General features: G+C 42.3%; 1 protein-coding gene across 3 annotated transcripts in view; it reads right to left on the bottom strand.

Moving 5' to 3' along the window:
• twz (BTB/POZ domain-containing protein twz) overlaps positions 1-26566 on the bottom strand; it is a 186195-nt gene that overhangs the window by 12867 nt on the left and 146762 nt on the right. For all 3 annotated transcript variants that reach the window (XM_072297503.1, XM_019061751.2, XM_019061750.2), the window contains 3 exons: positions 17932-18024; positions 16845-17036; positions 4790-4995 (listed from right to left, as the gene is read on the bottom strand). In XM_072297503.1, coding sequence (XP_072153604.1) covers positions 4790-4995; positions 16845-17036; positions 17932-18024 — 491 coding nt within the window. The remainder of the gene's footprint in view (positions 1-4789; positions 4996-16844; positions 17037-17931; positions 18025-26566) is intronic.

Below are 26566 nucleotides of genomic sequence, written 5' to 3'. Positions count from 1 at the left end.
ACGAGGAAATGAAAAGTGAAAATAAGAAGAGAAGAAAAAGATGATAATGAGGAGGGAATAGAGGAAAAGAAAGAGAAGAAGGAGGAATGTGAAGAGGAGGGAAAGAGATCACAACTAAAAAATAGGAGGAAGAAACAGAGAAAATCGAGGAAAACGAGAAAAAATAAGAATGGGAAAGTGAAAGAGAAGAAGAGGGGACACCTGTCAGCGTAAGAACATCAAGAGCAATGTACAATTGTAAGTTGTTTCTAGTATGAGCCAGATATTCCTTATAACAAAATGAAGTCCAGTTCACGCAATCGTCGTAAACTGGACATATTGCAATAACTCTTTCAGGCTCATCTCTAACACAACGTATGGGCTATTAGTTTCCATAGGACGATAGTTGATTTTATTGTCGAGCCAGAAATAAAGCTTTTTTAATAATATATTTTTTTTGATTCCTCACACATTTTGTCAGTCATTTTAAGGGGTCGTTCAAGTATTACGTGGGCTACTTAAGGGAAGAGGGGAGGTAAGGTGCTGCCTTACGAGTGGCTACAAGGGGGAGAAGGTGGACGGAAAGTCTGCCAAAATGCCCTACGTAATCCTTAAAAAGCCTCTTAGAGATAGTGCTTACCATAAATGGGATAATAATAAGTTCAGAAAAATATTGTTCAAATTGAAGGCGTTATGTCCACTGTGCGGTGGTTTGAGGCACCAGCGGATAATTTGCGCCCCTGATCCACTGTTATCGCCCATGTTAATAGCTTTACGATTGCTCGAGCAAGAGATGGTTGCTGTTTGAAAATGCGGGCTCGCTTCGGCGCAAGATGTAAGGATCCTCGGACATCTTTCTTATTTAAATACATTCCATTTACCGTCTGGCTTCTCTACTTTTCTCAGGGCTGTAGGATTACAAGCGTTGGGGGGCAAAATTTCCGAAGAGGAAGGCTGAATCAAGTGTCAGTGTGAGTCGAGGGTTCATTTTCATTGATCGGTGAAATTTTGAGAAAAAAATCGATTCCGAAAACAAACGAGGCTGTTGAAGAAACACGTAGCCGTTATATTTTCAGAAATTGAGTGTTCGATGGAATACTACGGTAACGCACGGTAGACGCATCTCACTACCGAGCGATTATACCAAAATCGCAACAAACATGTTCTTAACATTTGAATGTATGCTTTAGTGGGAGAGGGGCGTAAGTTCATAGCAACCTCTCTCCACATGAGTGAGGGCACAAACGATGATTTTCAATGTTGTCATCGAGCACGCATGCTACTTGGCTGGCATAATACTGCTAAAATTGACAGTGCTGAGCCGTTTTGTGGAGGAGGGGCGTATCCACCGAAATCTTATTTTTTTAAATTTTCTCGCCAAATTTCTCTGACCCTACTCATATGACCGAGGTCCAGATTGTATGTAGAACATACGTTTCTTTACGCAGAAATATGAGAAATTGTCGAAAAATCGAGTTTTTTTCATGTATCCTCAAAACTCGACTTTTGGCAGTTACGCCCTTTTCCAAATAAGCAGTTTAACTTGGGTCGTTATACTGCTCTTTTCGGTAAGACGGCAGCGTCACGTTGTCGGGTAAAATCCGGCGAAAATTCCGTTAATCCTCCGGAACCTTGCCGGTGGATCTCGGAGCTGTTTTCCCGCGCCGGCTTTGAGACATTTTGGCGCAATCTAGCGGATTGTGACCCGCGGCCACAAGTGCTGCGACGCGACTCCACCCCGCCCCGCCGTCTGCGCCCCCCGCCCCCCTCCGACCGACCTGCCCTCGAGCTCGCCCCGGGGGTTTAATCTCTTCAAATTCCGCGTACACTCTTCCTCGCGCGCGCCGCGCCAGTTCAAAAGAAAAATAAGAAAGTGGAAAAGGGCCGCGAGCAGTCAATCTCGTCGACTCGCCCTCGTTGCCGCCGCGCTCCGGAAACCCTCGAAAATCCCGGATTTTTCCCTCGTTTTCGAGCCACGTTGCCGACCGGCCCCTTCGAAAGTCTGCGTAGGTAACTATAATGACGCAGCGGAATCATTTTTGCATACACAATTAATTGAAGGCGGACGGGATTTCATTACTTCCTCTCGAAAGGGGGCCATTCAAGTACTACCTAAGCTAATAAACGAGCGGGGAGGGGGGGCTGAGCTAACCTGATAAGGTACAAAGAGGGCGGGGTGAGGTCCAGATCCCAATTCAAACACATAATAAAAACATGAAATTGCAATACTTTTTTTTTTTATTCTTTCTACCGGTTTTGAAATCATTTGCTGAAAAATAGGGGAAAGAGATCAAGCTAATCTTACGTAATTCAAAAGAGAGGGTGAAATATTGCCTTATGGGTGGTTTATAAGCAAGAAGGGGGAGGGGTAAAAAGTCGGTTAAAATGCCCGACACAATACTTGAACGGCCCCTGACAAATGTATAGGTCGGTCATAGAGGTGATGGGAGCACTCCTTCAAAATTCTACGTAGATAACTATTCAAACGCGGCGGATCCATTCTTGCATACACGGCGGATTGAAGGCGGTTTAAATCCACAGGATCGTTTCATTTTTCCTTTCTGTCTTTTGTCTATCAATTTCAATAAACAGCCCGCTGTTTGACTTGCTCTGTGCAAGTGTAACGGAGGCCATAGTTTTCCCACAGTCTATGACAACCACCATTTCGACCCATTTTTCGGTCGCTCCGTTTTTCATTTCTCTCTTTCGTCAATAGCTTTGTCTGTCAATTTCAATAAACAGCCCGCTCATTCATTTATCTTGCTATGTACAAGCGTAACAAAAACAATAGTTTTCCCCCAGTCTATAACAACCACCCTTTCAACCCACGGCAGGGTGTCTAGTATTTTTTAATTTTGAAAAATCCTGATATTTCCCTAATTTTTCCTGTTATTTTATAACAAATTCCTGATATTTTCATTTTGAAAATTCCTGATATTTTCCTGATTTTTTCGACTCCTGGCACGGTAGGCAAAAAGAAGTAAGACTTTCTTCGCTGAAGAGATTCGCGTAAGAAAAATTCCTGATAAAACGTCCGATTTTTCCGATTTTCCTGATTTTTTTCTGATCGGCCGAAATTCCTGATATTTTCCGGTTTTTCCTGATGCTAGACACCCGGCACAGGGTCGCTCCATTTTCCCTTTTCGTTTTTGTCTACAGCTTTGTCTATCAATTCCAATAATCAGCCCGCTGTTCACCTTGCTCTGTGAAATATCACTCGGCTCTTCGTGACATGACAACGACGTTCGATGCCCGAAATAGCGTTTTCTTGGGACGACGCGACAATGACGCTACTCAATCACGACCTGGTTGCTGAAGAGCAACCCTTTGGCGTTAGCGCCCCACCCCGCCGACCCACCTCGTCTCGCGCCCCCGGGCTCCGCCCCCTCCCCGCCCCGCCGAGCCTAGCAACATTTTAAACTCTTATCAGCGAAAACTTTTTACTTCGTTTCTCGCCGCGCCGCGTTGGCTCCGCTTCTCGGGGCTGTGTGTGCTCCGGCTAAATAGCAGCGTCGTGAAATATCGTCTATTTTCCGCCTGGGTCGGTGAAAATGCCTCCGAGGGCCCGTCCTCCCGTCGAGCGCACTTGACGTAAGGCCGTATCTCGATTTTTCACCTGAGCCCTATTTCACAGGTGAATACATGCTTTCAAGGGCTCATGAGGAAATTGAGATACGCTCTTACGTCAGAGGAGCGACGAGTTGCGACTTCGACCGAAAGATCTTCGGATTTTCGGAATGAGTCGGGTATTTTATCGACCGATTTGGCATCACTGTTGAGCCTCGTTCGGCTCGCCAACACTCAACGAATACAAGGGCTCGCTCGAGAGCACTGGGTATATGGGCTGCCTTAAAAACAATAATTAAAAAAAAAGAAAAGAAATGCGTGTCACGCCATTTCAGAAATAAAAGTGAAGGCAACTTACGTATTTTTTGACAAAATCACTGGGAAAAAAATACATTGGATCTGGAGTTCAGACTCTTAAAAACATCGACAAGAAAAAATACTCTTGATTCAATCAGATTTAAGCTTAAATCAAGAACCAAGCCTCTTAATTTGAGCGGATTTCCTTTTGATTTAAGCTTAAATATGATTGAACCAAGAGTCCTTTTTCTTGTCAATGTTTTCAAGAGTCTGGAATCCAGATCCAATGTGTTTTTTTTCCAATGAAAATGGATACAGAAAAGGGAACAGAGGATGAAAATTATGTATTCTGAAGAAGGGGGTCACTTAGGTGATTTCAGAAAAAAGACAGGATATCAATGCATTTAAATCAAAAGGAACTATGCATACACATTGTGACAAGATCCCTGTCCTGCATGGTGCGTGGTCGATATTTTAAGGAGTCTCAGGGCTCATATTAGGGTAGGTATAGTTCTAATTGATTTAAATACGCCCAACTGAGTCATTTTTGGAGAAACGTAAATAAGATTACAGCGACTCAGGATGAATTACGTCAATTCAAAATGAAAACGCCACTTCAGTCATTTTGAAGTAAAAACTGAGTCACACTCATTTTATTCGTCAAAAAAAAAAAGAAAGTAAGAAAAGCTTTTGTGCACTAAAAGCTCCTTTTCCCATGGATAGTCACAAACAGAGATGGTGAAAAAATACCAATTGAATCTCAGTTAGAAAAAGACTCATCTCGGAAAAATGAAACTTTTTGGGAGGCAATAAAAACTGCGTAACAGCCAGGAAGCAAAGTGTTTCCACTCAAAAAATGAACATCTTAGAAAACCCGAATTGGGTCTTTTTCAAACTGAGGATATAATTGAAATTAAAACAGAACATCATTAGTATTTAGACTTACGTGCAATATCAAAATATTTAGCTTCTTCTAGAAGGAGATCAAGGTCTGGGAAGTCCTGCGGAATGAGAAGGCGGGAATTGCGCATGAAGTTGAGGATATGCCGGAACATGCCTCCATCTCTGTCGATGAAATAGTGTTGTTTCAGCGAGTCTAACACGATCGGGATGCTGCCGTTGAACAGTTTCGCTAGCCGCGAGTCCGGGTATCTGAAACAATTCAACGATGACGTCATCACGGCTTGATATGTATGTATGTAGGAATATTTTTCTTTGAAATTTTCAGAAGCTTTAGGTGATATTGCAAACAAACTCATCTGAAAAATTGAAAGAAAAATATTCATAAGTGAGGAAAAACACTAAGAAGTGACCCGAATTCTGTACTTCTTGGCTTCGATTTCCCCGCGAAATGGTGTGGACCCAGCACCATTACTCCACCTTGTTACATACAATATTCGTAAGTTCACCGGGAAATTTGTGTTTTATCAAAGGAAATTCGGCAACACCCGAAGGTTCATACGACGTTTTTCCTAAGCACGTTAAAGCGTAAGCCCCCCCCCCCCCCAGTAGGCGAGGAGGGGGCGTGCAGGGGAGGGTACTCGAATTGGCAAGGCGACGGGGGGTTGACTCGGATGAGCACTGCGAGCATGCGAACAGCGACTCTGGGCGCGAGCAACTTGTTAAAGGTTACAGCTTGTTTGTTAAACAGTAGCCGTTGCTACTTCTCGCCAGTCACCAGTCACCGGCCGCTGCTTGTTGCCACTCCGGAATTAATCGCCCTTCCTCCCACCGCCATCCCTCCGCCCACCACCGTTCTAGGCCTTTAAACCTTGACTATTCTCCCATGCTATGCAGCAAAGCCGTGTAAACCTTACGACGTTGCCAAATTTACTTAAAAATACGAATTTTCGGGAAAACTCGTGACTGTTTTTCCAATTTATCAGAGAAATTCGGACGCAATTTGATCTAAAATAAGTGAGGATTTCAGGGTGGGATATTCATAATTTTACTAAAAAATTAACGTTTTATCGCGGAGAATTTGCCAACATGCCGTTGCAACAACAAATTCCAAAAAACCCCTTCCCTCCCTCCTCCTCGCAAAAAAACCGTTAAGCGCATTTTTTCTCACATGAGGACGATGCGAATTGGTGATTAATTTTGAGGAGCTCAAAATAAATGGCATGAGCAGTAGCGCCCTGTGGCGACAAGGCCACCCAAAAAATGCAATCCATCGAAACGAGGACTGGTCTCATCAGACACCAAACATAAATTTGCGCCCCGCAGACTTTTGAGATTACAAGTTTTATAATCGTAATTGATCCATATCGATCATCTTCAGGGAATTCCAAGTGGACGAGACCATTTTACTTAAATTGCACGAATTTAAACGACGGAGGTCTACCAACTGCGGCTTTAGATTTGGTGGGAAAAGTCGCAAGTGCAATTGTTTAAGCCTAGTAAGAAATGTTAAAGAGTCACACATGAAATTCATAGAGACATTGTGGGAATGGTTCCGAGGCGAGCCGATGACAATCTGAACCAGGGGATGTCTATTGGGGTTCCCAGGTGTAAATCATGCATTCGTGCTGAATTTAGGGGGGGGGGGGGAAGGGAAGCATGTGCGCTGAACGTTTTTGTTAGGAAATTTCCGCACAAACCTACCCGTGATTCTTCCTGAAATCCTATTTTTCCATAAGTATTAGCACTTAAGGTTTTGAGATAAAATTTTTACAGGTTTCATGCTGATTTGTAGAAAATTGACATACATTGGGGGAAAAAAACAAATTGGATCTTGAGTCCAGACTCTTAGAAACATCGACAGGAAAAAATACTCTTGATTCAATCAGATCTAAGCTTAAATCAAGAACCAAGCCTCTTAATTTGAGCGGATTTCCTTTTGATTTAAGCTTAAATCTGATTGAATCAAGAGTATTTTTTCCTGTCGATGTTTTCAAGAGTCTGGACTCTAGATCCAATGCGGTTTTTTTTTTTCCAGTGTAGAGACCAGGAAATTTCAATTTTCAATTACTCGATTAACAGTTAAGCGAGACTGTAACAATCGATTGATTCATCGAATTGAAAGAATTTCGATTAATTAATCGTTGATAGAAAACCTCTAAGTATTGAGATGACCGTCGACTTCAGCTCAAGTGTCCAAGACAGATATAGTTAAGCATATTAGCGAAGGTGGCTGAAGGGGGCGGGAGAGGGGGGAGGGGGCGGTTTAATTGGCGCGGCGAGTCCTGCGGGTAGGTTGGCATCCATACTTCATGTACGTGATGCCCGGCGGCCTAAGGCTCTGCGCGTGGGTGGGGGACGAATCCGACCATGGGAACCTTTATTTTCCCAACAATGTGAGCCAAACGCTAACCGCAGTCAAACATTGTCAGACTGGGGAAAAAAAACCATCAATTTTTTTTCTTTCTTACGATGATTCGTCCTGGATTATTGGTGTGGTCGAACTGCCGCTCAATCTATCGCGTCTAAGTCTAAAATCTTCTTGAATTTGAAATTTTTAGCCAGAAAAGGACAATATCAATCTATCGTTATATGGTTAGGAGCGTTATTATGAAGTGGGCACATTCCTGTGACGTCATAAATATATATCCGTATAAACGGAGTTATAGGCTTTTAAAGTTTCAAAATGTTGTCAGACCTCTTCTATTGACTCGATCCACTGTGTGACATATGGCCGTGGCCATCGATATGTAGTTCCGAAGCGCTATTGCTTCCCCCGTCAGTTGAAATAGCTTTTTTCCCACCAAATGTGGCAACCGTGAATTTTATATACCTTTGGGCCAATATTTTTACATAAACACCATAAGTTACGAGGTAATTCTTGCGTCCTCCTTCCGACTGGAGGCCCACGCTTGTCTCCCTCTAGCCTCGTTCTCTCTCCTCTGACTTTCCCGTGGTCCCGAAACATCCTCCAACTTATTTCCCCGTTTTACTAGATGATTAAGGCGCATTAAATTGCAGTTCCTCTGCATCAAAATAATTTTCAATATTCGTAACATGCAAACTGTCATTAGGACTATAGAATGCATTTAATTGATGCGCGGCATGAAAACCACAAGATGAGTGGAAAAGGCTTCGCCGAAAATCCATGGTTAACCTTGTGTGAAAAATCAAGGAAACATAATTGCATTTAACGATTAATGAAATATTCATTTGTACAGTTCTTTAAACAGGGGCGGATTTAGGAAGAGTGTTTTGGCCCTGGCCCATAATGGGAAGGAGGGGGAGGGGTGTCCCCTAAAAATCCCAATCAAGACAAAATAGTATGCATAGAGCTCCAGTTTTCCTCCTTTGTGCTTCGTTTTCTGTATAATTTCTTCCGGAAACTATTGTGAAATTATCTTCATCTGGATTGAACTTTAAACCACTTCCATGCGACCATTTGACGTTTATGGTAATTGTCGGAAAATTTGGAAACTTTGAGACACTAGTATCCTCCCAAGGTCAAAAAGAATTATACTAAACAGGTAGAATAATAGTGATGCCCGATTGAAAGTTGAACTTACTGCTGTCTGTAGGAAAATGTTCGTATTCAAATCAAAAGGAACTAGATTCATAGTGACATACGACAACTCATGCATGTATTCTTATGAATCTCACGAGTCATGCCAGAATGAATATAGTTCTCTTTGATTTGAATACGTCCAAATGATATAATTTTCGGCAAATTTTTACGCGAACACACACGCATTTTTTTTTCTAGGAATGGCGGTTGGGTGTCGCTGAGCGTAAGCGAGCACTATGATGCGACACATGCTTGTGTTAGGTTATGTTTTTCTCAAAGCTTGAAAATATTCAGAGCGCGTAAACGTTTAATACCACAAGAATTGGGCGTATTAATGATAAAAGAAACTATTTCGTACGCAAACCCCATGTCTATAGTTTCTTTTAGCATAAATACATACAACGGTACAAAGAGTCCATCCTCTAGTCATGAACCAACTATCTCAAAAGTAATTAATTCCGCACTCATACTGAGGATGAGATATCGGCGCACGATTCGTCGCGGAAGCCGCTGCTTATCGATTACTTTAATTTTAATTAAAATAGCCAAAGCTCGGACAGACTCTTTAAACGCAATTAAATTCACAGTGCAGCACATAACAGCATGCTCAGTCTTCCCCCGTTAGGCCTTTAATCGGTCGAAAGCGAAGCGTCCCAAACAAAAGAACGTAACTCCATCCCAAGGTTGTAAAATTTACTCTAACGATTCAGTTTTTAGTGAGATTATAGCTGTGAAATTGTTCTCCAAAATTTGGCTTATTTTTGTCTGCGATCAGGGGAAAAATCAGTGATAATGTCGGTAAGGAAAACCCGAGAGTTTTCTTGTAAACGTAAAATATGTGAGTTAAAATTCTGCAACGTTGAGTTGTAGTTACGTCCTTTCGTTAGAGGGGCGAAGAGACGATTCTCGTCTATTAATTGGATTAAATGATTCTATTTGATGTCTTTATCTATCACGTGCGTGTATGCGCAGCAGAAAAAAAAGCGAAAAAACCACCTCATACGGCAGTAATTTAAAAGCTTTTCTGTATCGCACCTATCAGCGTTTCCCTACTCAGTGTTCCTGATTATTCAGACTTGATAAGAGGAGGCGTCTGAGGTACTATATCTCTTAATTCATGCGTCATTAATTATTATGATTTGTCAAAGACTAAATTGTGATGAATTAACAGAATTCGGACTAAATGCGAGATGACATTTTATAAATGTGCGATGAGCGATTGAAACATCCGATCCTATGAGTTAGTATCAAGATGTGCGTTGATTTCTGATACAAATATTTTAACTCTGGTGTGGGCGTTGAGGTATCACGCAAAACTGAAGGCGTTCTCGACTGGTGATACCAGTTTGTCGTTGCTGCATAGCGCATACCGCGGAATCGGTGATCGCGATGATTTGTTGTGTATATATACTTTTTTTTTGCAATTTGCGACGTAATTGTGGAAGTGCCCTAAAATTCGTCGTTTCCAACAAAAGTACCTAACTTCATTTCAATGTGGCCAAATTTTCCTCCACAAATTGCATTTTTACCGAGGGAAACTTGGGCATTCCAAACTCCCGCGGCCCCATCGTCCGGAAAACGACGAATTGGGGAGGCTGAGTTTTTTGTTTTTGTTTCGTTTTGTTCCGACGTGTTCAGATTTTCAATTCTTGTGAAATCATACGACTTTGACACACATCCAAAAGTAATACATAAATTTAACAAACTTTTAATCAGCTCGTTGGGTTGATCTTCTTGCAAAAACCCAGCGCGTCGCAGAAAATTGCGGAAGTCTAGAGCAAGCTACACCCTACACCCCTGCAATGCAATACGTACAGTAACAATTGGACTACATTTTGCAATTAGAAACTTCAATTTCTGGCTCTTGCATGAAAACTCCAAACTGCATAAGGAAACTAACAGCTCATATGTTGTTTCTGAAATTAGTCGAAAATAGTATAGTTCCTCGTTGCAAAATGCAGTCCAACTTATCAACGCGTCCGCAAATCTGACACGTTCGTGCACATAAAGCTCCGGAACAATTCTCGACTTTAAAACAAACAAAACACGAGCACTGTTTGACCGGTTGCGACTTACGATTGGTCAGTTTAAAGTGCTGCGTTTCGCGCATCATGCGCTTCCCAAAATTAACAAGGACCCGACAAAGCAGATCGATCGACTTGTGCAATGAAGCTTTACGCCATCTGGACTATATATCCTCGTCCACTTACCAACCAATACACATCGATTCGTTCGGATTTCAGATTGTATTTTAGCTCCTTCCAAATTATAATTCCCATCATGTGATGGACGTGTAGGGTTGGTTCAAATAACTTTTAAGAGGTGTGCTATACCTTTAAAAAAGAGAAAAAGTCTGTTCGTTTTTCAATCATAATCAGTACTCTCCATCTTGGTTCTTTACTTCTGAATTTTGACATTATCCTTTACTCAAAAGCAAGAGATAAAAGTTAACTCTTCAATTGGTTATTCACTCTGTATTAATCAAAAAATAAAAACTACCCAATGCTCAGGTCACATTTTTAAAAATCAGGGCAAATTCTCTACAAATTTCAGCTTAAACCCTAAAAAAGATGATCATTTTGGGAAAAATATGATTTTAGAAGGAACTTTGGAAATAAAATTGCCGAAATTTGCTGAAGTAGGTACTATCGAAAATGGTTCAGCACACATAATATGTGATCCTTAAAATCAGCACGAATGCTGATTTTCACCTGGGAACCCTGGCGATCATCCCAGGGTAAAGGTATCTGTTTTGAAAATTTTCCATTCATGCACATTAATCATTAATTTAACTACATTTTGCAATCAGGAGCTACGGTTTCTGGCTCATCCGTAAAAACACTTGTGTGCAGAGGGAAAATAATGGTACATACGTTGTTCCTTAACTTAGCCATAAATTGAAGTTCCCAATTGCAAAATGCAGTCCAATTTTGATTCGACTCAATTCGATTATTTATCAAATAGTGAATTTCAGAAAAGTTAGATTAATCGATTAATCGACTGACCGAAAAACTCTGGGCGATTCCTGTAGCGGGGGAGGGGGAGGGGGGATTTTTGACGACCTGTCAACCGGGCGGGGCGCCGGGAATGCCCGGGAGGAAAACGTTGATTAAACAAGTTACCATAGCGTCGCGACGCGGACGCGGTGCACTGATTGTTGCCAAATTGTGCTGGAAAATCACCACATTCCCCCTTTTGAACCCATGTAAAATATCCGCATCTTATCGCACAATCTGGCAACAATGGCACTGCTGGCGGCGACGCCGACGCGAGAGCGGGCAGCTCTTCCTCTTGGGCCCGACTTGCGCCACTGCAGATATAGACCCATCACTCACCCCCGAGCCCAACCCCCCCCCCCCCCCCGGTCCATGACCCCCCCTCCCCCGTGGCGCCGAATTCGGCCTCGCGCACTGCCGTCCAAAGGCAAAACGCCTTATCAACGTGTCCATGCTGCCACGTGTCCGCGATAGCCTTTCATTTACCCGAAAATTAATTTACGTCCAAAATTCTTGGATTTTTTTAGTACCTCATGACGAAAATAAAAAAGCGCGATATCGATAAGGATGGGCCCACCTTACCTGAAATTCCTCAACACCACGATTTCTTACTCATTTAAGGTCTATATTTTGGGGAATGCATCCTGATTTGATTATTTTGGTTTTGTTAGGGTCGAAAGGCCGATTTTGCCGAAAAATGCGGATTTGTCGACTATTACCTCAAACCCACTTCTCTTTGCCAAAATCGGCCTTCAGTCTCATGTCTGGGCCAGTATTAGGCGCAAACAGAGCCCGAAAATGACCAAATCATGATGCATTCTGTAAATATAGACCTTCAAAGAGCAAAAAATCGAGAGGTGAGGAAATTCAGGGTGAGCCCAAAATCGGCCCATATTGAAATACCCCTTACTTGGTTCAAATTACCATACTACTGATGTCCCGTATAAACTCTGACTTAACAAGGGTCTAAACTACTAACAGGGGTATTTTTACCACTACTCTGGTGAAAATACCACAACGTTTCAAAAAGCTGAATAGATTGGGATCATCTACGAACTATCACGTGTCTATAGCGGTAAAATTCATGAAATTTGGTCCAAGGGAACGCGCGTGGAACGAAGTGTGACAAAAATCACCGCGCAAGCAAGGAATGGTCTTTCTACACCCAACGCCTCAATTCCATCCAGTAACCGATAAAATGAATATTTCTCAACAAAATGAATTCCGATAAATTAAAATAATTATATTATGAAGAAATTCGGCAATATGCCAATGCTCATGCGGCGTTCTTTCTAAACAACGATCAAGAGCAGTAACTGCAGTCTGGGATGAGCCTCCAAACACATAAGAGCACATACTAACCAGTGGCGTGGCGTGAATTGCGATATATCGATTGATAAGTAATTTAAACTTATGGTAAAGAATCGATTATTAAGGTGTTCGCTGCGAACCCCTTAATAATCGATCCTTTTCCATAGGTTTAAAATAATGGTATAACAATCGATACATCGCAAAGCACGCCACGCCACTGGTACTAACCGTGGCTCAAACAGAAATGCACATACTGAGATCCAGTGATCTCTTCCGTAACACGGCAGAATGTAGGCAAGTCCAGTTCCCCATGGAAGAATGGCTACCGAATTTGAACTGCTATACCACAATGAGTACCGGAAATTAATTAAACAAAAAACAAAGGGAGCCCATTTGAAATGCAGCTTTCTCTCTGCATGCAAGTCTCGATATGCATACCCTGCCCTACAATGAGGGTAGCCCACCATTATGAATTGAAAGGTCCAGTGGACGAACATGTAAAGTGCCGTTTTTGCGGTCTCGAGAGAGGCATATTTTCTTCTGACTTCAACTTAGGGTTGCCAACATGCCAAAATTTAGGACTGTGTTTATAGTCGATCCTTGGACAGTTTTTTCCGACGTGCGTGGGAAATGAATTGCACTTTTCGGAAAAATGGATTTCATCCCATGAAATTTTATTTTGCATCTCTGCACTGGATTCGACGGAACAGTAGCTTGGAGGAAGAATGTCAATGGAGAATTTGTGCGACAAATTCTTGCTGCATCTGACAGTGTTTAATTAGCTGCGTTCCTAGTCTTTTTCAAGACTTCTTTTCGATTTGGTACACTTTGGAGTAGAACAGTTAAAACAGATGAAATTTACCCCCTTATGACGTCATTCCGCGACGTTTCTCGTTTCAACACATGCATTTTGGCATAGTAGGTAATTTGGTCATATCTCCTCTAATACTTGATCATTTTAGAAACCAAGGATATTCTGATTATCAGTTCACTCAGTAGTTTCTCCTTAAACATGGGATTCAAAAAAATTCAGACAGCTGCAAATTCTCCATTGAAACATTTGTGAGATTGCCCAGGATCAACTCGCCGCAAGCGATCGATTTTACGATAGCAAGCAATGACGCAAGGGCTTAAAATCCAGGCGATGCAGATTTTGTAAGGTCCTGATGAAGTATTCAGTCGAACATTCCCGACGCAACGACTGGACTGCCGTTTTACGGAAGAGAACCGTAAGTGCGTTTGTACGGTAAGCCGCGGTTAGCAGATGCTCTTACGGGTCTCGAGGCTTATACGAGACTCCACTTACGGCTCTCTTCCGTAAAACGGCGGAGTGTTACGGAAGACGGCAGTAAATGTGATCCACGGAGAGCATGTGTCCTTACGGGCTTCGAGGCTCCTTCCAGGATGGACTTACTGCCCTTTCCCGCAACACGGCGCGGCGGAGCGAGTGTCGCAAGGAGCGGTGCCGCGGGCGGGATAGGATAATTTAAAAGCCATTAAAAAAATAAGGCGGCACATGCTGTGGGAAACAACGGAACGGTAGCCGAATATGTGGATAGTCGATCGGACCTCGATCGCCCGAATCCGAAATCCGAATTTGGAGATATCGTGATTTACGAGGTCCCGCTTGCGATTGAGGTGTCGAATCCCACCGCAGCACAGTGGAACGAATTTCAGAGAGAGCTCAGACGTGAAATTTTTGACTCAACTGTAAAGTTTAATGAGGTGGAAAAATGGTGCTGGGTCCACGCCATTTCGCGGGAAAACAAAGCCAAGAAATTCCAAAAATTAAAATTAGAGTCAAAAATTAATTAATTTTTAATTTTTGGAATTTCTTGGCTTTGTTTCCCCGCGAAATGGTGTGGACCCAGCACCATTTCTCCACCTTGTTACATACAGTTCGGGCCACTTCTTGGTGTTTTTTTCATTTGTAAAGTTTAATGTTCATTTCGTCAAATTATAAATTTTGACAAGTTCTCTTTGAAAAACATTCTACATATGAGGAAACCACTCCTTAAACTTCGTTATTAACGAAAACATAATCCTTTAAAGTTTTCATACAGTGTCGGGGTCGCCCTTCTATGTGTATAGATTGCGGTTCCCCGAAATATGAGTGGATTTACAGATTTACGGATTTACAACATTCACCAAAACTAAAATTCGGACAATCATTCCCTAAACAAATACTTTCTTTAGGGGCTCCAACAGTTTAAATAATTCAACATAAGAAGACAGATTTTCTAGAAGAACGGGAATTGTAGAGTTATCTGTTTTTAGTTTTAAGAGCTTGATATACGCGACTTTTCCCTCGATATCAGCATCCGTTCCTCTTGATTCAAAGAAATTTCTTCTCGCTCATAAATTCATAAATACATTCCTACTTAAAGTAGCTTTTTCCCCGGTGTAAAATGCATCGTTTCCTCCCGGCAACCCGACAACTGCGATGTGCATATCCACGATGCAGAGGGGGAGGAGCCGAAGTCCGGGGGGGGGGGGGGTTGTAGCTCGGACGCGGCGCGACGCCCCCGGGGTAGCTCCAAAACGGGAATGATTCACGAAATTTTTGTGAAAGAGTTTCTCACAGGCGCATGCAGGCCGCAACGGGCAAGGTTCTGGACGGAGGGGCGGTGGGGGAGAGCCGTGGATTCCGGGGCCACGGCCGGTAGGCATTCGTGCATTTAGTGCGGCCGCGATTAGCGCACGAGCGTCGCGCGTCGTCGTCGGCGCGCGTGCGTGTGAACCCGGCTGCAACTCCCAAATCGTCGCTCTTCTCACGTTAAAAACGTACCTCGATTTCCGCATGAGCCCTACAAGAGCATTGATTTATATGGACGATAGGGCGCATGTGGAAATTGAGTTACGCCCTTACGTCAGGGGAGCGACGATATGTCCGCGAGACGTTTCTCAACCTTATTATTCTATTCCGCGCCGGGGCTCACCCCTGTTGCCTTTTCGTGTAAAGGAAATGACCAGTATTTTGCGACAAGGAACTACTATTCTGTACCGCGTTCAGCAGAGAGGAATCAAGCCACATCGGCTAATGCCAAATTTAACTGGACAATTTCATTTTTTGCAAGAGAACGTTTGTGTGGATTCCTTTGAAAGTTGAAGGAATTTGCTTCGTACTATGCAGAAAATCCACTGAAATTCGCACAAAAATCCGCACAACCGTTTTCCTGTGATAAACTAAATTGCCCACTCAAATTTGGCAATAGCTGATGTGGCTTAGTTTCTTTCGGCTTAACGCAGTCCGATTTGTGCCCAACACCGAGAAAAAAAGTTAGGTCATATGAACCGTGGACGCGGCACTGAAGCGCTTCTTCCGGACTTTTAAATGTTCCGAACTAGTAGACACCCTGATCAACCCGCTAGTCTTCGGGACCCCCCAAAATGAGTGCATGTCTCCCAGGAGCGTGGCGTGGCGTGCTTTGCGATACATCGATTGAGCTGCCATTCAAACCAATAGAAACCCTGGTAAAAATTGGCAGTAGAATGTGTGTTCCAGAACTGAGGCGGGCAGCCAGCGCAAAACGCGCATTGGCGCCTACAAACCTAACAGGGATACTTCACGCGTTGCGCAATGCGTGAAGTATCCCTGTTAGGTTTGTAGGCGCCAATGCGTCGCCGCTCCGGTTTGTGTTAGGCTCTAATATTTAATCTCGCGGAGTCAGCGTTTTTCAACACATGATTTTGAAATGTTTGCTCACTCTGTATGGACTATTATCATTTTAATTGATGAAAAAAAAATGTTTTAAAGGAAAATATAATGTGCGTTTTGTAAATATTAAGGTAGTTCCGTATCAAACTTAATGATTTCCAAAGCAGACGAATTTCTACACAATTTCTCATAGCCTCTTATAGCCAATGGCGATAAAGTGTAAAGCCCGGCGATAGGAACTATAGCCCGACTGTGCACTTTTTTATAGCTTCGTATAGCCCGGCTTTATGATTTGCTCCGCTTTCTACAGTCAGCTATATGGTTTTCAATAGCCATCTTTAGTCGGCTACAAGAACTCCTATGGTATTTTGAAACGCAGCTCCTATCGCCAATTTTTACCAGGGAAAAGATCGATAAAGAGGGTGTTCGTAACGAACACCTAGATAATCGATTCTTCACTACAGCTTCAAATGGGGAAATACCTATAGTCGATCATTCCCACCTCGCCACTGATGGCTCCGATTTCCGAACTCGAGTCGTACATTATTATCGAAAGAGAGTTGCGACTTACTTTGTGAGTGTCTCGAGTGAGGAAGTGTAGATGGTGCCGCCTACGTCTATGTGGACGGGGGCTGTGTATCTGGAGGCGGCGGCGACGCAGGGAATGCCGGCGATTTTGTGGTTGTAGAGCGGCGTCGTTGGCGTCGGGGTCGGCGTCGGTGACGACGAGTTGGACATGGTCGGCGACGTCGCCGGAGAATTGCTGAAACAAACCCCACTTATTAGTCTCCTTCCATCCACTTCAACCCTCCATCTCACCTTCACTTTGAGCAGCGACAATACGTCGCGTCGTTTCCCGGACCAAGGAACGTAACTCCATTCCAAGGTTGCAAAATTGAAGCAAACGATTCGATTTTTTACAAGATTGTACCAGAGCAATTTTTGTCCAAAATTTGTCCGATTTTTGCAGGAGATCAGAAGAAAAATCGGTGGAACTTTCAATGAGAACTGTTCAAGTTTCTTTTGGTAAACATGCAAGTTGCTCGAATAAATTTTGCAACATTGAAATGTAGTTCAGTCCTTTCGTGAGGGAAACGATGAATTTACAGGTGGTCAAACAGGGTATCCAAGTGTTAAACGGCAATACTGCAAAAAAGTGTTCCACGGGTAAACATATAAGATATTTTTCTCCAATAAAGATTTTTTCGAAAGTATCCACTGAGTAACTACACTACCGTGCGAAGAGAAAGCCGTATGAGCCTTCAGACAATAACATAAATTTAGACTAATTTTGATATTCTTATCATATAGGTCACCCTCTTATAAGACAATTTTATGATAGTAGAAGCATTATCCTCCCTCCCCACATCAGGAGGACAGTGATTATACAACTAGCCTATTTATCTTTAAGGTTTAGTGCAAGGCTTTAATGTGGGGATTTGCGCAATGCATCTTTTCGTCCTGCATTAACATAAAAATCAACTGTAAACTGCTCTCGGCTCATTCTTTTATACAATAAAAAAAGTTATCCCTTAATATCTTAAAATCCGTTGACTCTACTAGACAAAAGTCGCATCTTTTCAACTTTTGATTCTGCGAAAATTTTTCATAATGAAGAGTAGAAATGAAAAACAAGGTTGAAGCTGAAATTGACGAACCTTTTCTTAATAGTTGCATTGGGCATTATCTGTCTTGAGGACGTCAGGTCCTTCGGTTCTTTCGCTTCCGCATCTCGGATGTCGACCTTTCTCCTGCAAGCAAAAAATTTTTAGAAAATTAAAATACAAGATTAACATAAAAAGGAGAAAGAGTTGAGAATAAGCAAAGCTCGGTGCTTGATGAGAATAAAAATCCGATCATTATTCGAAAAATTTAGAAAAAAAAAATCGGCCTGGTCGTTACGCGATCCAACCCCTAGAGGGCACTGAGCGACCTACCATGAGTTAATTATCTCTCATCAATAGCCGCAAACGTTATGAAAATCGGCCCGGTAGATCTTTAGAACGATTTGAGACAAAAAATAAACTTATATATCGTTTAAATGGGAAAATTCACAACCTCGTCATGTTCTTTTAAAACTAAGGTTATATTGGTTTCTGACGTCTGAATAAAAAGGGCTCATCTAAGGATTATCACCCGCCGATAGCAGCGAACCCCGTGGTGATCGGCTTAGTAGAACGGCAGGACAAAGTGTGGTCAAAAATGAAAATTAAGGGGGTGAGAGAGCTAGTAGTAATGAAATATCGACAAAAAATGCCTATTGATTACGAAAAAAGGAAAAGGGTCCAGCTAGGCGTAAAATAATTTGGACGTATTTCTGCCAAAAAGAACTATGTGTATTATGACGTGAGCCCTGTTATGCATTTATTCTTATCAGGGCCGGATTAAGGGGGTGGCCACATGGGCCGCGGATCATGACGGCAAATCTAGGGGGCGGCAAATTTTGCACTTTTTTTTAAATGTAGGTATGAAAAAAAAAACGGATTTAGAAAAAAATTAGTTACGAAAGAGGAAAGGCTACAAAATCTCTCATTTCCTGAGAGAATAGTAATTTCTAATTTTGTCGTCTTTCAGTGATAGAAGAGACAGCACCTTTAATTAGTCGAGTTAAGATAGAAACCAAACACTCAATTTGGCCTGGAACGGCGCGACTTGGGGAGAAATGATGACGAGGACTTGAGATGAAAAGGAGAAGCCCTCGGCGCGGCGGTCGGCATGTAACACATTGGCGCCTACAAGACTGCACGAATACTTCACGTATTGCATCAAAAGTGCGGTCACTGCGGTCAGCGCGAAACGCATAGCGCCTACAAGGCTGCGTGAATACTTCACGCATTGCACCAAACACAGTGCGGTCGGCGCGGCGCGGCGGCGGAAGTTAAAATCATTAAACCTTTTGTGTTTGTTATTTCATAATTTTTTCGTTCATTTCTTATAAATGGAAGGCCTTGTCCATTAGAGATAGGTTTACGAAACTTGACTTCCGCGCGAAGTTCCGTGACCTTTTGCTAGTAGTGTTGACAGGGCTTTCCCAAAAAATGTGTTCAACACGAGTAAACGCGTCTTATGCACCCCTCCCCCGCTGGCACGTTCACTTGATGGTTTTTATGGATGTTTCAAAACGAATGAGAAGGGGGCGGCAAAAATACAGGCGGCTTATGGGTGGCAAGTAGGAAAATCCGGCCCTGATTCTTATGGGTCTCAAGGCTCATGTCTTAAAGCATATAAGTTCCGCTCGGCAAAAATACGTCCATTTGTCGGGAGAATCATGCAATTGGGATTTAGGTTAGTTGGAGATGATACGAGGGAGGGGTTCCTTTGCGGTGAACGTAATTAATGAAAAGTCTCTAGAGGGGGTCTCAACACGATTGCGCACAATAAGGCGATCGGATACTCAAATTAAGATCCGAAAAAAACTAAAAAAACTATAACGGTCCAGACGTAGACGTAAAAAGCTAAATTTTACGTGCTCAACTTCCTGAGGCAGTGGACCGATTACATACCGCGCGCCGCCACTTACTCTTTTACCGGGCATCTCTCAGTCTCCATTTAGTTTATCTTGTCGAATGTAAGAGATTTTACAATCGGACAGAGAGACAGGGGCGAGGGGGGCTAATTAAGAGTAACATTACTTTTATGGCGTTTGCTTAGTGCTCACGGTATCTGTTGAAAAGTGATTATGACAACGATAAACGTTGATGAACAGATCCGATTAGAGCAAGCACGTCTGTTTGCAGATTGGCGCTGTTGCCGGACGGAGATCAATACTGCTGCGGGCTGATTATTGAAATTGATAGACAAAGCGATAGACAAAGAAGACAGATGGGAAAAGAAGCTATCCTTTTTGTAGAATTGGGTAGTTGTAATGAATAAAGGAAGTGAGAAACTAACTAAAGGCAACGGCGACCCACTAGAGATCCTATATCCAGTCCATCGTTTTCCTCCCACGTCTAATTAAAGAACCACCCCTTTCAACCAAAAGTATCAAGCCGGTTCCCCTGAATTTCCTTTATCGATCGCTTTGCGTATAAAATTAAATAATCAGCCAGTTCTCGACCTCTGTATCGAATGCAACGGTTTTCCAAGATTAATTCTGCATTCAATTCTCTGAATATTGCAATATTTTCGGTTGAGAATGATTCATTAGATTCGTTCGCACGGGCTATCGTCCTTTTTTGGCTAAAACGTTAAAATCTGCCGAGATGCAACAGTCAAGTGTAAATTCATTTACTCATTTTTCGATGTTTGATTTGATCGATGTGATATATCGCGCGCCAGTTCGCACTAAAAAAAAATACCGGTGTATATACTAAGAAAAGGGTAAAATTACCAAGACTTCAGGGTTCTGTTTGATCCCAGTTTTTTCTTGGTAAAATTACCATTTATGGAATTGGTAATTTTTCCGAGAAATCTCGGTAAAATTATTGAACTTTCTCTTTAACTTTACTGGACCTTGGTAAAAACGCCAATATTTTTTATCGACTGAGGTAGAATTACCGAGCTAAAATGGCAAAGTTACCGGGAATTGATTACCAATAAAAGTGGTATTCTTACCTGAAAAAAACAATACCGGTTTTTAGGCAAGCTTACCAGGCTGTCTTAGTAAAATTACCAATAATTGGTAAAAAAAAGTGAGATGGTAAAGGTACCAACGGACCTTGGTAAAAACGCCGAGAATTTTTTTTCAGTGCGACCATGCCAAGAACCCCGGGCAAATCACCTTACGTCTCCCCGAATAGCGTTCAAAAATCATCGCTTCTCGGACGTTAAGACGTACCTCAATGTCCACGTGAGCTCTATTTTACATATAAATCCATACTTTCTGCGACTCATGCGGAATCGAGATACGCCCTTACGCCAGAGGACCAACGAAATCGGAAAAGGAGCGAGAAAGTAAAAATCATGCGGACGGTACTATTGGGAAGTCAAATACAGAAGCTAATTAGGAACTCTTGCTCACTGATTACTGCGGCAGTACTGACTTTATTGCCCTCTGCAGAGAGGTACGTGCTACTGGTCAAACTGCATTCTACTCCGCAGGGAGGGAGCGCATACATTTTTGCAGACTTTCCAAACGCTGTCTAAAAAAAGCGCTCAAACGCAGGTTCGCCAAGGCAATTAGCGAATTTTTCGGATGTTCTCGACTCCTAATCGCCTTTAAACGAGACGATTAAATGTTCACTTTTACAAGAAACTACCTTCCGTCGGCTGTGCCGTCCTAAGAGAAAACGCCATATGAGCCTTCAGGAGTTGCCGATTTCCCCCTAATAATATATTAATTTTTTAGGAAAGTTAAGAATATTTTTCCTTGGAAGTTTCACAAAGTATGGCGCAACTTGCAAGCACAATTCTCTGAAAAATTGAAAGAAAAATTTTCCACGATTCCTTTGAAAATTCGAAATTTATCGAAGAAAATTTGGCAACGTCTGAGGGCTGATACGGCGTTTTTCCTCAGCACAGCAGTGTGGACCGTACCTCAATTCGGTGGAAGCAATTAACAGCTCGCAAAAATTAATTATAAGAGCAAGAATTATTACGTGTAGATAACTGGATGAAACAAAGAGAATAACTTTTTCGTTTAGACTCAAGTGCTGCTCTTAAAAGTGGAGCAGGCACTATCTTGTTTGAATCATTCGTAAATGGTTGGATTCATCCTTCAGTATAAGAATGCTTGTACCTGAAAATAAAATAATGGAACCATCCGATGATGTCATATACTGAGCCCATTACTTGTGATACATATTATACTCGTAAACATGATATTTAAAAACAAAATCTAAAAAGTTGAAATCTCAAATTAAGACGTAAATACCGGCATTCACACTAAAAGGTCGGACGTGCTTGCAGCCATTTTAAACTTTCATTTTAGAATTCGCCCATTTCCAAAAAGAATGTTCAAAATCAGAGGCACAAGTAAAATTGCACGACCATTCTGCAGTGATTGGTTTACAGAATAAAATTCGGAGTTTTCAAACATAATCCACCTGATGGTTAGAATTTGAAATCCATCGATCGTACCCAGAATGCATTGCGCAGAAGCTGAGGATTCACCTTAAATGCACCCCAGACTCGTCTTACCAAATCAATGTTACCCGTGGTAAAGACGAAAGAATTAAGCTTGCTTCAAGTTCGGTTAAAAATAATGACGCTGCAAAATTCTTACGAGGAGTTAATTTAAATTGTCGGATACCATTCTAGAACAGCGCTTCCTTCGAGGCCCGCTGCAGTTGATTCCGGTGTTAATTTTAGCGCTTGCACGGGGGAAAGTGAAAATTGAGCAATTTTTCGCCCGAGCTGGTAAAATCTTAATTCGAAACGACGCGACGATTAAAAGCTCTAATGAATACCGTTTCGGGACTCTTCGTCCTCTAGCAAACAGCCGCACAGTGGATCGACTCAATTAGAGAGGTTGCACATGATTTTTATTCTAAAACTGCAAATTTTGATGTTTATTTCGTCTCATTTTACATTTCAAGGAGTGTTTCTTGAAGAAAATTTTACAAGGAAACCAATGGAATCACTAACTTATACAACTTAAAAGTCTTGTGTGCAGTGGCGTGGCGTGAATTGCGATGTATCGATTGTTCTGTCATTTAAACCCCGCAACAGGGTGTTCGCTGCAAACAGTCTATTTATCGATCCTTTTCCATAGGTTTAAATGACATAACAATCGATATATCGCAATTTACGCCACGCCACTGCTTAAGTGAACAGAGTTCTGAGCGTTTAGAGTTTCCAAATATTGTCCGACCTCTCCCATGACTCGATCCACTGTGTGCCGGTGTTTAATTTGTTTCTCACAGATTTGACACGCCGCCCCTGGATTATTTTTCTTGCATGAGAAAAATAATTTTGGATTTACCATGCTAACACTGATGGTGTAAATGTAAAATATGTCACGACTAAAGTTGTTTTCGCAGGAGTCTCGATAATCGACCATGATTGGGTCAGAAAGTACAGTAAATAATCGATTCTATTGGGGGGAAAAAGAAAAAATGTGGGGAAAAGGTGAAAACCTTGCTTAGAACAGCTATAAACTTGAAAAGACTGAGGAGACGTACAGAGCTCACCGTTAGGTGTAAATACGTATTTTTTCCATGATTAAAAGAAATAAATGAATAAATTACCCATCGGAGGAGAAATTTTTTCACTGGGTGACTGTTTCCTCCGTTTTTTTCTCGCTTTTTACTTGTGAGGTAAATCGGCACCTTATTATCTACCACTATCGTAGCGTATCCGTGCTTATTCCGAGCAAGAGACGCCTTGTGATAATGCCAGGCTCAAGCCAGTCGCACAAATGTATATTTTCACAGGAGGCACAGGGGCCAAAAAAGGCCCTTTTTTAGGGAGGCTCTTTACAGCGTCTCTCATATTTATTTAACTTTTGAAAGTTTTCTTGTGTCATATGTTCTTTTACTTCGTCTTTTTTTCTCTCTCATTTTCTTTGTCATCTTCTCCTGTATCTTCTTCTCGGTCTCCTTCCTCATATCTTTGATCGTTGTCATCTTTTCCGTCTACGTCTACGTCGTCTCCTTTTTTTTCTCCTTTTTGTCTTTATGAATAGGTTTTCCTTAAGCATCCTCGTCCTCGTCCTCATCCTCATCTTAATCCTCAGCCTCATCATATTCCTCTTCTTCTTCTCGATATTTTTTTATTCTTCGTTGTCTCCTCCTTATTCCACTTATTCTTTTCTTCTCCTGCTTCTTCTTCTTCTTCTTATTCCTCCTCCTCCTCCTCCTCCTCCTCCGTTCATTGACCCTTGTTGCGTCACCGTTACCATAAAAATGCAATTTTGACCATCTTTCCAGTATGTATGAATATAAAGGCTCAATTGGCATTAAAATTAGCAATCTTTTGCACATTTTCTACCTTATCATCCCTTTTGAGTCGAGATATCTTCAGTCTGGTATGTTTGGTATTTGCCATTTCAGTTCCTGCCATTTAACTACATGTTTCTGTACATCAATTCCATTAATTCTCATGGTATTATCGCACTAGCTCATTTTCTCAGCATAAGATTAAAAGTTGAAGAAAACCCAATATTTTGGAATAAAACGCGAAGCAACAACCCTCGTGAGGAGAGGCGGGGCGCCAAAGTGGGTGACAGAATTCACCCTCGCGCCGCCCCCCGGACGAGACTCGGAGACTTTTTTCCGATTTGGCAATGCCCGCGCGGGCGAAAGAAACCAGGGAGGGAGGCACCGGAGGAGATGTCATTTGAATTAAATACGTTGCATTATCACGCGAGGGAGCTGGCTCTATCACTCGGACTCGGGGGGAGCCGGAGTATTAACACATTTGTTGGACATTTCACGGCCCAAACAAGGAGCAGGGAGCCACCCGCCACCGGGCGTGATTTATAAATAGGCGTCGCGGCGCATGCGCGCATGCTCCGGCCGGACGGGGACGGGACTTCTTCCCGCGCGGGCGCAGCGCGCAGGCGCAGTTCAATTCAATTTCATGCGCGCATACAAAACACCCCGGTGTGCCCACTCGCTCCTGCTCGACATGTTGGGAGGCGAGACGTGGAACACGTCTATTAGTGTGGGCAGCGGTAACAATCGCTGGGCGGCCGACTCCGACTCCAACTTCACTGTCCACCGGAAAAACCCCCTATGAGCATTCCAACGTTGCCGAAGGACGGATCGATAATGGGGCGTTTTCCCCCCCTAAATTCAACCAAAAATTTTTTTTAAACAATTTGAACAGGATAGAAAGATCACTTTACTTTACCTTGCGGGTTCACTGGAAAAAAAAATAAAGAATAAAAAAAAAAAAAAAAAAAAAAAAACACATTGGATTTAGAGTCCAGACTCTTGGAAACATTGACAAGAAAAAATACTCTTGATTCAATCAGATTTAAGCTTAAATCAAAAGGAAATCCGCTCAAATTAAGAGGCTTTGTTCTTGATTTAAGCAAAAATCCGATTGAATCAAGAGTATTTTTTCTTGTCGATGTTTTTAAGAGTCTGGACTCTAGATCCGATGTGTTTTTTTTTCCAGTGTGGGGTAAAATTTCCCCCTTTTTTTGAAATCTTAATATGCAACTGAATTTGTGAAGAGGGCGGCTGGGCGAGTCTCCGCTTTAGAAGTTTTTTCCTTCGCTTTTTTCCCCCTTTGAATGTGTGATAGAGGGAATCATTGTGAGATATGGCACATGAGAAGGGGGAAAACAGCCAATTTTCCGCTTAAAGTAAAAAGTACACAAATTCATAAAAAAATTTGATATTTTTGAAAAAAACGCAAGGAAACCGAACTTCGAACACCAAGCGGTACCCTCATCATATAATAAGACCCAATGTCGTACAAGTATTTTCAAGTACCTTTTCAATGTAAAATGAAAAATAAAAATAATAACAGATATGCACGGCACTTAAAACAGCTTTTCTAAACTTATAACGTCGCGGTTATGTCGAAAAAATAAAGCGTATGTTAGTGAATGTCCACTGACATACGTGAACAGTCGAAGAGATCCGGATTTTATCGTGAGAAATTTGGCGACGCCCGGACGTCTACGCGACGTTTTTCTATAGCATTGAGTGACGCAAGGCTCGGTGACGTCGCGTTGGCTAACTTTTCCTGACTTGCAACGGGGTGCAATGGGTGCATTATCCTGCGCTCCGGGTCACGTGGTCGGGATTAAGTTAGTGGCGTGCGCTGCCATAATGCATTTCGGCCGGCTTCATTTCAATATCCCCGACTGCCCTCGACGAGAAATGCTTATTCAAGAGGAGATGGGTGTAACCGGTGGCTCGTGTGACACTATCGCAGTCCGAGTGCAACGTCATGTAGGATCCTAATCGGACGACAACAAACCCCCCCCCCCCCCCCCCCCCCGTCCAGCCTCCTCAATGAATGTTTTGTCATTGAAAGAGATAAATTGGACGGATTCAACTGGGATTCTTCTGCGGTTCACGTTGCCTTCTTTCCTCCCGTGTTGCGTTCAGCGGGATGATTATTGTGATTGAACTTGGTAGACAAAGCGATAGACAAGGGGACCAAGGAAAAATGGATGGAGCGATCCTATTGGTGGAAGCGGATGGTTGTGATGAACGAAGGAGGTGAGTAATAGACCAATTAAACAGGAACCCATGGGAGAACCTAGAGTAAGCCAATTATTTTACCCTTGGTCTCTTTACACCATCTGTTTCAATCTGTAGGATCCCTTTTTCTTTTTTAGCTGTCGCTTGGTCTACCAATTTCGATGTTCAGCTAGCAGGGCAGTCGTAATTTTGGAAAATTAGGGAAGCTGGGAAAAAGTTAGGAAACTTTTTTCAGATTCCTTAAAAAAAA

This window comes from Bemisia tabaci, chromosome 2 (assembly GCF_918797505.1).
Source record: "Bemisia tabaci chromosome 2, PGI_BMITA_v3".
In the NCBI taxonomy this organism is placed as follows: domain Eukaryota; kingdom Metazoa; phylum Arthropoda; class Insecta; order Hemiptera; family Aleyrodidae; genus Bemisia; species Bemisia tabaci.
The sequence above is the reverse complement of the archived record's forward strand: the minus strand, read 5'-3'. Positions and strand labels throughout refer to the sequence as shown.